Raw genomic sequence first — 16,837 nt, forward strand, 5'->3', positions numbered from 1 at the left:
GCAGACTCACTTTCGTGCCTGTTTTCGCACAGCCTGTAAACAAAGAAAAATGTTCTTATTTTTAACGTATTGTAAAAAAGGAAGAACATGTGACAGAGACTACATGTGGACTAATGTATCTATTCGACTCCCAATATGGTAGAAAGTATAAATTTTATTACCAGGCAGAAGTACTGCCTTAAGTACTGTGTACCAACATTTGATTACTGTGCAAAGTTGTACGTGTTACTTAACCACTTGTAGCTCAGGTTTTCTCTAAAATGGGCATATATGCCTTTGTAATAAGCAAATAAAATCTTTCCAAAAGACCACAGATTCATAATTTAAGGAATTATCTTTTGGAGTGTGTGTTTTAGGATTTTAAAATAAACATACAAAAAAAAAAAACATACTAAAGCAAATGGTAATGTAAATTAAAGGATTTAAAAATTTTTAAGAAGTGTCATATATTTATCTTTTTCCCTTACCCCATTTTTTGTTTGTTTAGATCAAATGCATCATTGACCAACAACCAGAACTTAATCCAGAGTCTAAAGGAAGATTTAAATAAAGTGAGAACTGAAAAGGAAACCATTCAGAAGGACTTAGATGCCAAAATAATTGATATCCAAGAAAAAGTCAAAACTATTACTCAAGTCAAGAAGATTGGGCGTAGATATAAGACTCAATATGAGGAACTTAAAGCACAACAGGATAAGGTATGTTGAAACAATTTTCTGTCTCTCTCACACTCTACACATATGTATAATTTTTTGACGTACACAATATTGTTTTATGTACTTTATACACGTATATAATGATTTTGAAAAGTCTTATTTCTTTATAATTTTTATTATTGGTCTTTAGGTTGTGAACATGAATGTAAGCTTATATTGATAATCTTTATTTGGCTTAAAATTAGTTCTTTAATATGCATCAAATTTCACTGTAAGTTCATAAAGAAATTTTAGTAAATGTTAGGTATTTTAGTTCAGTTTTCCAGTCTTAAATATAGTCCCTTTTCAAACCTGTTCTTGTAACTCACTGCTGATTAAAATTGTGTATATCAAAAAATGATCGTTCTTTATAATTAATCAGGCTTTATAGTATTACGTGAGTAGTGTGCATTAACCACCTATCAAAAAGAATTTTTTAGTTCTTATTACATTTCAAATCTGAATTAATTCCCAAAAGTAAAAAAACTTGTATGTTGACTTACATATTTAGCACCTGTTAGATTAGAAAATATAGTTTAAAAATCCAGAATCCTTACCCGTTGATGATGACTGCTATTAACACTTTAGTATGCTTTTCCTAACATACGTGTAATGTGTTTTTCCAAAGAAATAGGATCGTTTGTATATTTTTTGTAACTTGCTTTTTCACCTCACTCATTACTATAAAAATTTCTGTATCAAACATTTGCAATGCAGCATCATTTTGATTAGATGGCTAATATTCAGTTGTATGGAAAACACTAACTTATTTAACTAATTCCGTACTCTCAGACATTAGAGTTATTCCGTAGAAAATTCATCTGTGAATAACCTTTAAGATAAATTTCTTTGCTTAGTTTTGGTTATTTCCTTAGATGAACTTTTAGAAGGGGAATTATTGAGTATAAATGTGAAAGTATATTATTATTATTACTGCTTGTCTTTTTAGGTTATGGAGACCTCGGCTCAGTCTTCTGGAGACCACCAGGAACAGCATGTTTCAGTTCAAGAAATGCAGGAGCTCAAAGAAACCCTCAATCAAGCCGAAACAAAGGCCAAATCACTAGAGAGTCAAGTAGAAAATCTGCAGAAGGTATGAGTGTGAGAGAAGGGAACAATGTATGTCCCTGATTCTTTGCTTATTAAATATCTGAAGAAATAGATGTTAAAACACTGGCACTTTGTCTTATCATATGGAAATATATTATCTTTGTTATGTATATTTATCTTTTATACCTGAATGACTTATGTACATAAATAGTATCCAGTCATCAAGTATCCACTATAATGGTGGCTTGACCACCATTTTACATTTATACTTCCATTTAATTTAAATATGCAAATTAATATATTTTAATTCTGTGCCACATACAGTTTATATTGATTTGCTTGAATTATGTGGTGAATACTTTGCTTTCCTTTAAAAGACATTATCTGAAAAAGAGGCAGAAGCCAGAAATCTGCAGGAACAAACTGTGCAGCTTCAGTGTGAGCTTTCACGACTTCGTCAGGATCTTCAGGATAGAACCACACAAGAGGAGCAGCTCCGACAGCAGATAACTGAAAAGGAAGAAAAAACAAGAAAGGCCATAGTAGCAGCAAAATCAAAGATTGCACATTTAGCTGGTAAATTTTTGTATCTGCTGAAATTTGAACTTGATAGTGAAAGTTGGTTATTTGATGCAGACTTAAAGTTCAGTGGGAAAGAACTAAGTGAATACTATAAAGTGATTTCTGTGCATGTGCTTTAAATGTGGGGCAAAGGGGTGTGCCTGGGTGGCTCGGTTGAGTGTCTGACTCTTGATTGCAGTTCAGGTCGTGATCTCAAGGTTGTAATTTCAAGCCCTGCATTGGGCTCCATGCCCAATATATACATAATGCTTATTTAATTAGACATAAATTTGAGCAGTCTGAATTTTCAAATGATGAGACTGTCCCTCATCTATTTAGGAATCTTTCCTGTTGGCTAGTAACAGGAAGTGCTGTAGTCCTTGCTTTGTCATATAACTGTTAGTACCTTCTGTTGGTGATCCTTTGGGTCCACAGTGTGCTGTTCAGAGGCCTTCTGTAAACTTGTAGGTGGCACTGGATCTTATCAGCCCAGTGATTTTACTGCGCCTCACTTCTCTGAGGCCCTCCAGCCCTTCAGGGAGAATATCACATCCAGTTTGTGAAGGGCCCAGGGCTGCAGTGTTCTGGACCTTACTGCACCTTGCTTGCTATTCTGCTTAGTGGGTAAATGCCCAGTCAGCTAAGCTTTTGTAAGCAGTGTTTTTAATGGTCTGTAATACAGTGTTTCAGCTATTTCATTAAAAAAAAAAAAAAAAAAGTTACCTAATTATTTTTAGTATGTGCTTTAGATTATATGAAATGAAAATTTGGCAGTTTATAATATTTTTATATTTTAATAATAAGATTGAAATACTAAAGGCTATGTAAAAGGACTTCAAATTGCAATTTATGGGGTATCCTTTATCTTTATGAGATCTTAGAGAAAGTTACATATTTTTATGTTGCAGTAAATATATTTTATGTTGGACTAATAGATATAGCTATGTTTAGAATCAGAATTAATTGTGGATGTTAAAGCTCAGAAATAGAATCTGCTAACAACCCTAGTATACCTATGAAATATGTAAATGTTCTTTACTTCCAGTGTTTGTTTGTAATATTAATAGAATCACATGGTTACTTCTTTAGGTGTAAAAGATCAGCTAACTAAAGAAAATGAGGAGCTTAAACAAAGGAATGGAGCCTTAGATCAGCAGAAAGATGAATTGGATGTTCGAATGACTGCTCTTAAGTCCCAGTATGAAGGTCGAATTAGTCGCTTGGAAAGAGAACTCCGAGAGCATCAAGAGAGACACCTTGAGCAGAGAGATGAGCCTCAAGAACCTACTAATAAGGTGATTAGCTAATTCTGTGTCAATAACAAATCATTTTGTCCTTGTGCATTTTACTTGAAGGTGTCTGGTGATTTAGAAGCCTTCATCAGTGAATTTTGGCTAAGCTAAATATACAGAGAGAATAGAAGCAAACTATTTTGATGGCATTGCTTAGTGAACTCTTATAGAATAGGCAAAATAATCCATAGTTTTCTTTTTATAGGTCCCAGAACAGCAGAGACAAATCACACTGAAAACAACTCCAGCTTCTGGTGAAAGAGGAATGTGAGTTTTAGTTCTTTCACAGTTTGTTTATCTTGCTTTTTTTTTTTTTTTCTTTTAAAGTTCAGGCAAGATCTATGGGAAGAAGACAAATCTAAGTTATAAAAATGTGTACTAAAGAGTTGTTTATTTGTGCAAAACTGCATCATGTAGTTGCCAGCCCTTTTTTTCCAGAACTCTTGTTTTCAGCATACTTTCAGTCCTATCAGGTAGAGCTTTAGTGGCAAAGATACCTTTCATCTTTTAGACTTCTGGAGGCTACTGATCTTCTCTGTGATGTTATGTGATAACAAATATAAGAAGCTAGGCTAAGATTTGAGTTCAGTGTTCAACAGTTGAATACATTCTACATTGTCAGAATGTTCCATTTACAGAGTTACAGAATATCTCCTGCATAGTTTTTAATGCTTGAATGTAAAACTAACTTTTTCAATAAGAGTTTTAAAATATTTAGTGAACAAAAAATACAGAATTATGCTCTATAATTTTTTATCTAAAAAGTACCAAAAGGAAAAATAGAATTAAGTAGGGTCTGAGTTCATATCTCGATTATAGTTGCTGAACACTTACTTGAGGAAACACATGGATGTTGCTTTTTTTGTTTTTTTAAAGCTATATTGAGATCAGTTAACCCCACAATTCACCTAAAGTACAACTCAATGTGTTTATTTATTTTAATTCCAGTATAATTAAAATACAGTGTCGGGATCCCTGGGTGGTGCAGCGGTTTGGCGCCTGCCTTTGACCCAGGGCGCGATCCTGGAGACCCGGGATCGAATCCCACGTCAGGCTCCCTGCATGGAGCCTGCTTCTCCCTCTGCCTATGTCTCTGCCTCTCTCTCTCTCTCTCTGTGTGACTATCATAAATAAATAAAAATTAAAATAAAATAAAATAAAATAAAATACAGTGTCATATTAGTTTCAGGTGTACAATATAGTAGTTTAGCAATTCTGTGTTACTTGGTTGCTGATCACAAGTGCACACTTAATCCCCTTCACCTATTTCACACATACCCCCTCTCCCCTTCCCTCTGGTAACCACCAGGGTGTTCTCTGTATTTAAGAGTCTGTATTTTGTTTGTCTCTTTTTTTCTGTTTGTTTTGTTCCTTAAATTTCACATGTGAGTGTAAAATCATATGGTATTATAGCAAGATTTTGGTCTTTTATGGCCGAGTAATATTCCATTGTGTACATATACCATATTTTCTTTTTCTTTTTTTTTAATTTCTTTAAGATTTTATTTATTCAAGAGAGAGAGAGAGAGAAGCAGAGACATAGGTAGAGAGAGAAGCAGTCTCCATGCAGGAAGCCTGATGTGGGACTCAATCCCCCCAGACTCCAGGATCACACCCTGAGCTAAAGGCAGACATTCAACTGCTGAGCCCCTCAGGCGTCTCTATACCATATTTTCTTTATCCATTCATCTATTGATGGACACTTGGCCTGCTTTCCATTCTTTGGCTAATGTCAGTAATGCTGCAGTAAATACAAGGATGCATATATCTTTTCAAATTAGTGTTTTCATATTGATTTTGTAAATACCCAGTAGTGGGATAACTGGATCATATGTTAATTCCATTTTTAATTTTTTAAGTGCCCTCCATATGTTTTCCAGAGTGGCTGCATCAATTTACATCTCTACCAACAGTGCACAAGGCTCCATTTTCTCCACATCCTTGTCAATACTTATTTTTTGTCTTTTTAGTACTAGTCCTCTGACTTGTATAAGGTGATATCTCATTATGGTTTTTTTCCATTTCCCTGATAATTAGTGATGTTGAGCATTTTTTCATGTGTTTGTTGCCATCTGTATGTCTTTTTTTTGGAGAAAAGTCTGTTCATGTCTTCTGCCTACTTTTTAATTGGATTCTTTGGGTTTTTGGTGTTGAATTGTGTGAAATCTTTTTTTTTTTTTTTTTGGCATGAATTCTTTATATAATTTGAATATTAACTCCTTATCAGATAAATCATTTACTAATATCTTCTGCCATTCAGTACATTGTCTTTTTGTTCTGTTGATCGTTTCCTTTGCTGTGTAGAAACTTTGTATTTTGATATAGTCCCGATCGTTTATTTTTGCTTTTGTTTTCCTGGTCTCAGGAGACATAATCTAGAAAAATGTTGCTGTGACCAGTGTCAGAGAAATTACTGCCTGTGCTCTCTTCTAGGATTTTTCTGGTTTCAGGTCTCATATTTAGATCTTTAATTCATTTTGAGTTTATTTTTTATGGTGTAAGAATGTGGTCCAGTTTCATTCTTTTGTATTTAGCTGTCCAGTTTTCCCAACACCATTTGCTAAAGAGACATTTCCCATATATACTTGCTCCCTTTGTTATAGATTAACTGACTATATAATTATGGGTTTATCTCTGGGCTATTTTGTTCCATTGATCTTATGTCTATTTGTGTGCTAGTATACTGTTTTGATTACTATGGTATATCTTGAAATCTGGGATCACAATACATCCAGTTTTGTTCTTTTTAAAGATTACAGTATGTGGTGCTTTTTCTTTTTTTGGTAGAGCATATGTACTTTATAAGGCATATTTATAGCAATTTCTTATGAACCGTTATTCTTGCATTTTCCTCCTCTGTAAGTGCCAGCACATCAGATCCACCAACAGCCAATATCAAGCCAACTCCTGTTGTGTCTACTCCAAGTAAAGTGACAGCTGCAGCTATGGCTGGGAATAAGTCAACACCCAGAGCTAGTATCCGCCCAATGGTCACACCTGCAACTGTTACAAATCCTACTACTACCCCAACAGCTACAGTGATGCCCACTACACAAGTAGAATCACAGGAAGGTAAGTAAAATAGTAACAGATATGATTGGATTGACTGCTTGCTTAGATTTATTATGAGAAGATAGTAACTTCAAGGATAAATGAGGCTTCCACTAAGCTAAAGTCAACATACAGTAAAAGTGGGTAGTTAATATTTTCAAGGGTATGCCTCTTAGAATACTCATTAATGCAGCGAATTTCCTCCCTCCTCCCATCCCTTCCTTTCTGCTTTGTTTTGTTTTTAAGCTGAAGGAGGGGGGAAAATAGCGCACCTTTAAGTATATAGCATGTTTTTTCAAGGCCAACATTTTTACTTCTCATGGCTAAGGAAGATATGAAATCTACCTTGGAGAACCATACTAAATCACTGGTTCAACCCAGACCCCACTTTTTCACTGAAACTGTCTCACTTTTTCATTACTTTTTCCACTTTGTTCCCCTGGGTAGTTTCTTACACATTACTGATGCTTAATAAAAATTTATAATTTATCTTTGAGCTTCTTTGATTCATTTATCTTACTTGGTTATAATTTAAATAAAATCATAAGTGCAAAGAGTTTTAGATACTTATTTAACTGTATTTATCTAATTTAGATTAATTAAATAAGCTAATTGGATATTTAATTACCTAAAAATTAGATATTTAATTAGTTAAGTAATAATTTAATTACAGTTTAATTACACCTATACACTACTGTATCAGTCACACAGGTAACACAAAAATACATAATACATTACCCACGCTGTTTTTGCTTAGTGAGTGGTGAGAGGTATGTATACAAATCACTATGCAAAACATTACCTATAACACAGTAGGGAGGGAAAAATCTAGCTTTGCTAAGAATAGAAGACTTAATATATTAAATATTATTTTTCAGCTATGCAATCAGAAGGGCCTGTGGAACATGTTCCAGTTTTTGGAAGCACAAGTGGTTCTGTCCGTTCTACTAGTCCTAATGTCCAGCCTTCTATCCCTCAACCCATTTTAACTGTTCAGCAACAGACACAGGCTACAGCTTTTGTGCAGCCCACCCAACAGAGTCATCCTCAGATTGAGCCTGCAAATCAAGAGCTATCCCCCAACATAGTAGAAGTTGTACAGAGTTCACCAGTTGAGCGTCCTTCTACTTCCACAGCAGTATTTGGCACTGGTAATCTGGAATTTATTTTAAATTGTGAATTTTTATTTTTTGGTAAGCTTAATTTTAAGATGAAGTTAGAGTAGACCTGTGCATTTGTAGTTCATTGGATATAAAATACACCTCTTGAGTATTTGTACATACTTGTTTTCTAACAGGTATTAGAAAGGATGAATAAATTCCTAACACTTAGTTTCATGTTTACTACTAGATCACTTGTTTTTGTCATTCACATCTTTCTTTCCTTCCGGTTATTTTGACTGATTTTAAAAGTGATACAACTCCATAACATTTTACATCATTTAATTCAGGTCCTGAGAAAAAAGACATGTAAGAGAAGACCATATAAGGATTTTCAAAAAAATAATAATAATAAGGATTTTCAAATCTAAACATACAATATAAATTTTTTATCCTAGGAGTCTCAGGTTTTATAACTATAGAAGGTGTTATGTAAACTTTGCAACTGTATATCAGTACACAGTGAATCGAATGCATTGCTATAAAAGTCAATGGGGTTTCTTAACCACAGATAAGATTGATAGTATAAGACCATTAATTCAAAGCACAGGTTGCTCTTTGTTTACATAGATTAGCAGGAATAAATTATGTTGAATTGTTAATTAAGTGTTCACTGTCATTCTTTAGTTAAATGGCCAAAATACTTCAAAAATTAACTTTGTCTCAATGAGTTTATCAACTTCTGATTCAAAATTTAAATTATGTCATTTCAAAGTGTCAGCTACCCCAAGTTCTTCTTTGCCTAAACGGACACGTGAAGAGGAAGAGGATAGTACCATAGAAGCATCAGACCAGGTCTCTGATGATACAGTGGAAATGCCTCTTCCAAAGAAGTTGAAAAGTGTTACCCCGGTAGGAACTGAGGTAAGATATTCTTTCAGTTACAACATTATTAGGTGAATGGACCTGTTGGGGCCAGAATCCATTACCTAGAAAACTCTTTATTGAACTTAGTACAAAGTTTCATCTTACAGTTCAGATACTGTTGCTGTTGCCAACATATTTTTCTAGGTCTTATTATATCTTTAATTGAATTATTTCTCATTTCAATTAAAAAACAGATATAGGGGCACCTGGGGTGGCTCAGTTGGTTGGTTAAGTGATTGACTCTTAATTTCCACTCAGGTAATGATCTCAGGGTTGTGAGATCGAGCCCTGCTTTGGGCTCTGCACTCGGTGTGGAGCCTGCTTAAGATTTTCTCTTTCCCTTTCCCCTGTCCTTCCTCCCCACCACCCCCCTTAAAAACAAACAAACAAAAAAAGCAAAAAAGACCTACAGTTATAAAAACTTAAGTTGTATTCCATTTGAAAGTTGGGTGTTTCTTAATTCAAAGAATAAAGAGTTTAAGTTTTGTGGACATTTTAAACTATTGTCTGCCATTTTTTTCTCAGATTAATCAAAACTGTATTCCTTTATTTTCTTTTTTTTTTTATTCCTTTATTTTCTGTTGTTGAAGCCAAAACTGTAATGAATTAAATTTTACTCCAAAACATTAAGACTACTAAATTAATTTCATTACCATGTATTTAACTAGTGTTTGTAAATCTTATTTATGTAGAAGTGGAACGTGATTAATTACATTATATAAATATAAGAATATTTCTGTTGTAGTGCTTCATAAAATTATAGAGTTAAGTTTTATTTTATTGGGGGAGAACTAGCTGAAGAGATGACACTTCATCTAGTAAATTGATCTGGTTAGCACACTTTTTATGTTATGATTCAGGAAGAAGTTATGGCAGAAGAAAGTACTGATGGAGAGGTAGAAACTCAAGTATACAATCAAGATTCTCAAGATTCCATTGGAGAAGTAAGTAAAACATATTTAAGGTAGCAAATTGTTGCTTTTAATGAATGAAATTGGCTTTGGCAAATTGAAACATTATTTGTACTTCTTTTTAACTTGATGCTTTTATATTTAATAAAATACTAGAATTACCATTGCAGTTTCTACTTTGCTTTACTTCTAATTAAAATTCTGCCTTCTAAACTTTGTTAAAGAAATTGTTTTGTTTATGGGGCACCTGGGTGGCTTAGTCAGTTAGGCATCCTACTCTTGATTTCAACTCCAGTCATAATCCTCAGTGTCATGAAACTCGAGCCCTGGGTCAGGCTCCATGCTTAGCACTGAGTCTGCTTGTCTCTCTCCCTGTGCTCCCCTCCCCTCGACTCCCCACGTGAGCATGCTCTCAAATAAATAAATCATTTTTTAAAAATGTTTTTGCTTATACTTAGCACAGATCTTTGCAGGCTAAGAGTTTGTCATGAGTGAAGATTATCCAATGCTAATTATTTGGAAGTATGAGTGCTGGTTGAGTCTTGAGTTACTCCATAGTGCCCCTTTCGTGGTCCTCTGTTGCTCTCTCCTCTCTTGCTTCTCTTACTAAATTAAAATAACCTGTGAAAGGAAGTGCATTTATATATTTTTTCATTTTTTTGAACTCTTAAGTTAGGCTTTTCCAGAGGTAGCCTCACTAGGGGAAATATGTAGACTTTGAAGCTACAAACCATTTGGTTCCATTCCTGACTATACCACTAAGAAGCTTTGTGACTATGGGAAGTCATTGATTCTCTCTAAGCCTTGGTCTTCTAATCTGTTAGAATAATATAACATTATTTTTAGTGTATTGTAAAGTACCTAAAATAACACCTGCCACACATTAAGTGCTCAAAATATTATTTACTTTTCTTCCATCTCCTGCCACACTAATTGGGAATGCATAATATAGTAATATTAATAGCTAAACTACTAATAAACACAGTTCATTACTCTGTATGCCAAGTATTGTTCTAAGAAATTAGCATTTATTAACTAACTGAATCTTTAACAGCCCTGTTGCATAGGTGAAGAAACTGATAATCAGATAAGTGACATACCCAAGTTCTGATAGTGCTGGCACTGAGACTTGAACTTAGGGTATCTAGTTTCCAGTTATACTCCTTAGCTTGAAACAGTACATTCTGTCTGGATAAATTTTCAGGATTATTTATTCTAAAATTATCTACATAAAATTAAGGAACTATCTCAAGTTAATCATCAGCAACCATAGATTGCAAGTGAATCTTGGTTTCTTCTAGATGCATTAATTTTTAAGTTAATTTTTCCTGTTTTCCTTGACTAAGAACAGAAAACTAAACCTTAAAGATAAATGCATAGTACTCTCAATGGTCTCCATTTCATGGATCGTTCAGAGTATCATATCTAAAGAGCGTAATACCAATTTTGAAATAACATGTGAATTTCTAATTTATTGCCAGACTTGGTTAAATTATACTAAAATCTTCTGTGCAAAGCTTTTTATTGAGATTGGCAAAATTATCTATGAATCAGAAGTACCATTTGGTTTTCCATTCCACTTTTAGCTCTATCTACTGAATGCATAATGGTTCGTTTTTCTGATTTTTTGATGATGGAGCAGATGTTCTTTATAAATGTTGCTTTTTTTGAAATAAGCATGTCACTTTGAAGCACATTTTTAATTATACCATGAATTACTCATTTTTTTCCATTACAACAAATATAATCCTTATGAATGAGTTCACAAGACATTGTTTCAGGCTTATATAAAAAATAGATTTTGCCAGGTGCTTAACTTAAAAAGTAGACATTTAATTTCTTTATAGTAAATAACAAAAATAAAGGTTTTTTTTTAAGATTTTCGGGGGGGGTGGGGCAGAGACACAGGCAGAGGGAGAAGCAGGCTCCATGCAGGCAGCCTGACATGGGACTCGATCCTGGGTTTCCAGGATCAGGCCTTGGGCTGAAGGTGGCAATAAACCGCTGAGCCACCCAGACTGCCCTAAAGTTTTTAAATTATAGTTTATCTCGGTAGCTAACAAGATGGAATTGTGAGGATGAATTAAGCAAAGAATTATTTTAGTATCTAATGTCTTTAATGTGACTCGAAGGCTTAAGATAGTTTAGGGGGAGAAGTGTCTTCGTAAAATGACAATAATAAAAGCTTATTTTATTTAGTATGCTTCCCAGACTATTTCTGGTTTAGGGAATAAACCTTTTTTTAAATAATAAGTTGCGGGCCCATGGATATTCTTTTTTTTTAGTTTGGTTTGCAACTGCACTGTCAACTAACCATATTGGCTCTTGAACACTTCAAATATAGCTAGTCTGAATTGAGATAGACTGCGAGTATAAAATATACATTGGGTTTTAAAGACTTACTACAAATTTCAAAAGGTAGTATATCTGATTAAAATTCTTAGTTTGATTACTTATTGGAATATTTTGTATATATTAATACTGTTAAACTAATTTTACTTGTTCCATTTGTTTTTAATTTTAAGTGATTACTTAAAAAAATTAAAATCATGTATGTGATTTTGTGGATTCATATTGTGATTACATATTGTGATATTGTGGATTACAGTATGTTTCTGTTGAACAACGCTTGATCTACAATATCACACTGGTAGTTTTGAATACACCTATATTTTTATATATATGTTTTTTTCTTTTTTATTGGAGTATTAGTCAATGAGGTTTATAATAATTATTCTATAGGAAGACAATAAAGATTCCCAATGATTTATTTTCTTTAGTGTGTGTTTCAAATTAACTCTTCCCTTTTTTTTAAGATTTTTATTTATTTTTAGGGAGAGAGAAAGAACACACGAGTAGGGGGAGGGGCATAGAAAAGGGAGGAGAAAGAATCTCAGGCTGACTCTGTGCTGAGCATGGAACCAAGGGAGCTCAATACTGGGCTCGATCTCATAACCTGAGCCAAAATCAAGAGTCAGACTCTTAATTGAGCTACTCATGTACCCCAAATTAACTCTGTTTTTATTCTTTTTTTAAAGTTTTTTTTTTTTTTTTTTTAATTTTATTTCCTTAGCTAGCAAGAGAGTAGATGAGTGGAGGGGAGGGACAGAGGGAGAGGGAGAAGCAGACTTCTCACTGTGAAGGGAGCCTGATGAGGCATCAATCCCAGGACCCCAGGACTATGACGTGAGCCAAAGGTAGACACTCCAATGATTGAGTCACGCAGGCACCCTAATTCTGCTTTTAAAAAACCTATTTTAAAAATAAAATACTACTAGTCCACAAGTATTTTATTGTCCTAGGTATACAGTATCTCCCTGATACTTTCAGGTATATTTGACTTTCTCATTTTTTTTTTTTAAGTTTTCATTTTTTTACTCTTAAAGGGAGTTACTCAGGGAGATTATACTCCAATGGAAGACAGTGAAGAAACCTCTCAGTCTTTACAAATAGACCTTGGACCACTTCAGTCAGATCAGCAAACAACAACTTCATCCCAAGATGGTCAGGGCAAAGGAGATGATGTCATTGTAATTGACAGTGATGATGAAGAAGAGGATGATGATGAAAATGATGGAGAACATGAGGTAAATCATCCATTGTTTTTAAACTGCTGGATGAAATGCACAAATCCTTACCACTGATCACTCGTCCATAACATTTGATTCCCTGTCAGTTTATTCTTTTTTTTTTTTTTTTTTTTTTAAGAATTTATTTACTTATTCACGAGGCACAGAGAGAGGCAGAGACACAGCAGGCAGAGGGAGAAGCAGGCTCCACGCCAGGAGCCCAACCTGGGACTGGATCCTGGGTCTCCAAGTTCACACCCTGGGCTGAAGGCGATGCTAAACTGCTGAGCCATCCGGGCTGCCCCCTTGTCGGTTTAAATAGATTATTTTTATTTAACATTATTTATTATTTAGTTCTGAAATTAACATATGATGAAATTAAGCATAGAACAAGTGATGAAAAATCATTTTTTTATTGTCAAGCCCTTTAAGATTTGCTAAATTTTTTAATTAAACTTAATTTTAAATATTACTGCTAAGAGACTAGATTTAATTATAAGGTCTGTCATTTCTGTAGATAAGAAACTAGGGTATTTTTTTTGTATAGTCCCATAATTTTTTTCAAAAATAATAGAGGATTTTTTTTCTAATTGAAGCATATTTTAAGTGAACTTAAATTTTATTTATTTTATTTTAGGAATTAATCCTATATTGACAACCACTCATTTTAGATCCTTAATCAAACAATGTTTTTAAAAGCTCATAGTATAATTTCATGATTTGTTTTCTTCCATGCCACTTTTGAAATTTAGAAATAAAGTGGCATCTGACACTTTGTGAACATCTGGGAGCTTTGATCTTTGAACTAATCTCATGAACAGTTAGAATATAGAACTGATTATTATTGTACTCTTCCCAGTAAGCCTCACGATTTTGGTATTTGCTGCCACTGAACCAATTCCATATAGTTCTCAGGACAATTCTTATGTCCTGATAAGTGGTATGTAATTGAAATTTTTAAACATGCTATTAAGAAATGCAGGATATGTGTGCTACATCTTAGATCTTTGTTTTTACTTGGGCACGTGTCTACCAGGATTATGAAGAGGATGAAGAAGATGATGACGATGATGAAGATGACACAGGCATGGGAGACGAGGGTGAGGATAGTAACGAAGGCACTGGTAGTGCAGATGGCAATGATGGATATGAAGCTGATGATGCTGAGGTAACTGGCTAGAACTGTAACTATCCACTTTCTTCAAGAATTTGCTAGAAAACATACTGTTTTCCAAGGATATTCAAAGAACAGTAAAATGTTTTATACTTCCTTATTTGTTGTTACTGTGGTTCAGTTTGGTTATTATGTTTTAAGATAATTGTTTATTTGCTCTTAGTCATTGTATTTTGTTGATAGGGTGGTGATGGGACTGATCCAGGCACAGAAACAGAAGAAAGTATGGGTGGAGGTGAAAGTAATCAGAGAGCTGCTGATTCTCAAAACAGTGGTGAGACCTTTTTTCATCTCTTTTTAATTGAATGCTTCTGGTAATATCATCGAAGCAAAGATTGCATTTAATTATCATGTAGGTAATAACACTTGGTTAGTAAATTGGCAAACAAGAGATTGGCTTATTTCTAGCTTTACTATTCTCTCATAAAGTCTACTCTTTCTCTTGGATTGGACAGAACTCAATAGCACTCTCATGCTGATTCAAATATCTTTTGACATTAAACAGCTACCAGCCCCCAGCTTTCTGCTACAACCTACAGCAAAGAGAAAAAACAGATCTGCAGTCCTCCTCAGGGTCTGTTGGCTGGAGAGAGAAAAGTGGCTGTCTTGCCTTGCCATTGTAGACTTCAGAATATTTATCACTGTAGAGTATTACTGTCTTTTTTAGCATATCAGACTTCTCTAAGATTCCAGTGTTCTGAAATCTATAAAGTATTACAAATGCAATGTATTGCTGCTATTTTTATTAAGTTAAATGAGGGACACCTGGGTGGCTCAGTGGTTGAACGACTGCCTTCAGCTCAGGGTGTGATCCTGGAGTCCTGGGATTGAGTACCACATTGGGCTCCCCACAGGGAACCTGCTTCTCCCTCTGCCTCTGTTTCTGCCTTTCTCTCTGTGTTTCTCATGAATAAATAAAATCTTAAAAAAAAAAAAAAAAAAAAAGTTAAATGAGCAGTAATAGCAGTTCACAGCCAGAAGGGGTCATCTAAATCAAGCCACGTGTTTTAAGTTAAGGGTTTATGGGTATTGGAGCTTTACTTGACTTATTTTGCATTGGATAAAAAATATTTTGGTCATTGTGGCATGCTTTCTGTTAAATATTTGAAAGAATGAGTCCAGACCTCATTGAAATAGAGGTATTAAAGGATTATGGAAATCACAGAAAATTTTATTTTAGAGTCATTTTTAAATGTGTTTTAAAGAATTAGTGATCATCTGGTGTATTATTCTGAGCTAAAATCATAGAAATCATATAGTAAAACCTTATATGTTTAGACTATTGGGAAAACAGTGTATCTGAGTTTCCATATAAGCCTATGTGTTTAAAAATGCAAGATATATGCTCATTTGAATTAAGATAGAGCAAGGGTATAAGCAGCCTTTCAACTTTTTAGCTTTTTTAAGAAAAAAGTAATGAATATTAATCTATATACTAAAAAATAGTATACTTTCTTAGCTACTTTCTAAGGGACATAAGGAGAAAGATTAATAATACTTTGGTCCATAATTTATATTTTGTAAAACATCTCATAGATTTTGGAAACATCCTGTATGTGTTATATAGTTGGGATACAGGAGGAAGTTTTTTTTTTGTTTTTTTTGCCTCTTTAGGTATTATCACTAAAAGTCTTGTCTTTTGAGAGCTAATGTTCATAGTCATTTTTTTTTTTTCAGACACAAAGCATAGTCGATGCTCATTGAATACTTGTTGGAGACTTTATTTTTTACAATCAAGCAAAAATAGGCCTAGTGATCTAGATAAAATTAAGTTAGTGGATGGATTCAGTACCTTGTCAGGAAGTTACAAAGGAAGCTTTTCCTGAGCAACTGTATTTGTATTAAATTACAGTTGTATTAAATTAAAGAGATGCCTGCATCAGAAATTAATGTATAATGTATGATTCCCCAACAACATGACTACTAAAAGCTAACTATTGACCCATAAGCTTTATTGATATCATAAAAAAGTCGATTGTGTTTTTATAGTTTATTGTACTATGTTCTTAGAATAAAGTAAGTTAGAGAAAAGAAAACATTATTAAGATAATCATAAGGAAGAGAAGATACATTTATAGTGCTATACTGTAAAAAATCTGAAAGTGAACCTGTGCAGTTCAAATTCATGTTGTTTAAGGATCAACTCTATTTAGTTCTTATAATAAGCTTATCATTTTAGGTACTAATTAAGATCTGAGAAGGGGCACTTGGCTGGCTAAGCTGGTAGTTATGATCTCAGAGTTATGAATTTGAGCCCCATGTTGGGCATAGAGATTACTTTAGAAAAAAGCAGGGTCACATAGCTGTTAAATGTTGTAGCTAGAATCCCATCGCAGACCTCACTTTTTTTTTTCCAGACCTGACTTGTAAAACTACTAAGTTCCGATAGCCTGTTTACTTTCACAGTGTGAGACAGCTTCTGTTGTTTCTACCATGTATGTAGAAGACCTAGACATGTGAAGGACCAATGAAATTCAAAGTTTAAGAAATCCAAAATATGAAAATAT

The 16,837-nt window shown here is 33.9% G+C and overlaps 1 protein-coding gene across 2 annotated transcripts in view; it reads left to right on the forward strand.

Moving 5' to 3' along the window:
* The window catches only part of TPR (translocated promoter region, nuclear basket protein), a 66,073-nt gene that overhangs the window by 37,331 nt on the left and 11,905 nt on the right, over positions 1-16,837 (forward strand). For both annotated transcript variants that reach the window (XM_072830855.1, XM_072830856.1), the window contains exons 32-43: positions 488-698; positions 1,645-1,788; positions 2,123-2,321; positions 3,396-3,601; positions 3,804-3,865; positions 6,462-6,670; positions 7,528-7,800; positions 8,525-8,673; positions 9,537-9,620; positions 12,974-13,174; positions 14,193-14,324; positions 14,514-14,604. In XM_072830855.1, the coding sequence (XP_072686956.1) occupies positions 488-698; positions 1,645-1,788; positions 2,123-2,321; positions 3,396-3,601; positions 3,804-3,865; positions 6,462-6,670; positions 7,528-7,800; positions 8,525-8,673; positions 9,537-9,620; positions 12,974-13,174; positions 14,193-14,324; positions 14,514-14,604 (1,961 nt within the window). The remainder of the gene's footprint in view (positions 1-487; positions 699-1,644; positions 1,789-2,122; positions 2,322-3,395; positions 3,602-3,803; positions 3,866-6,461; positions 6,671-7,527; positions 7,801-8,524; positions 8,674-9,536; positions 9,621-12,973; positions 13,175-14,192; positions 14,325-14,513; positions 14,605-16,837) is intronic.

Source organism: Canis lupus, chromosome 6 (genome assembly GCF_048164855.1).
Source record: "Canis lupus baileyi chromosome 6, mCanLup2.hap1, whole genome shotgun sequence".
Taxonomy (NCBI): domain Eukaryota; kingdom Metazoa; phylum Chordata; class Mammalia; order Carnivora; family Canidae; genus Canis; species Canis lupus.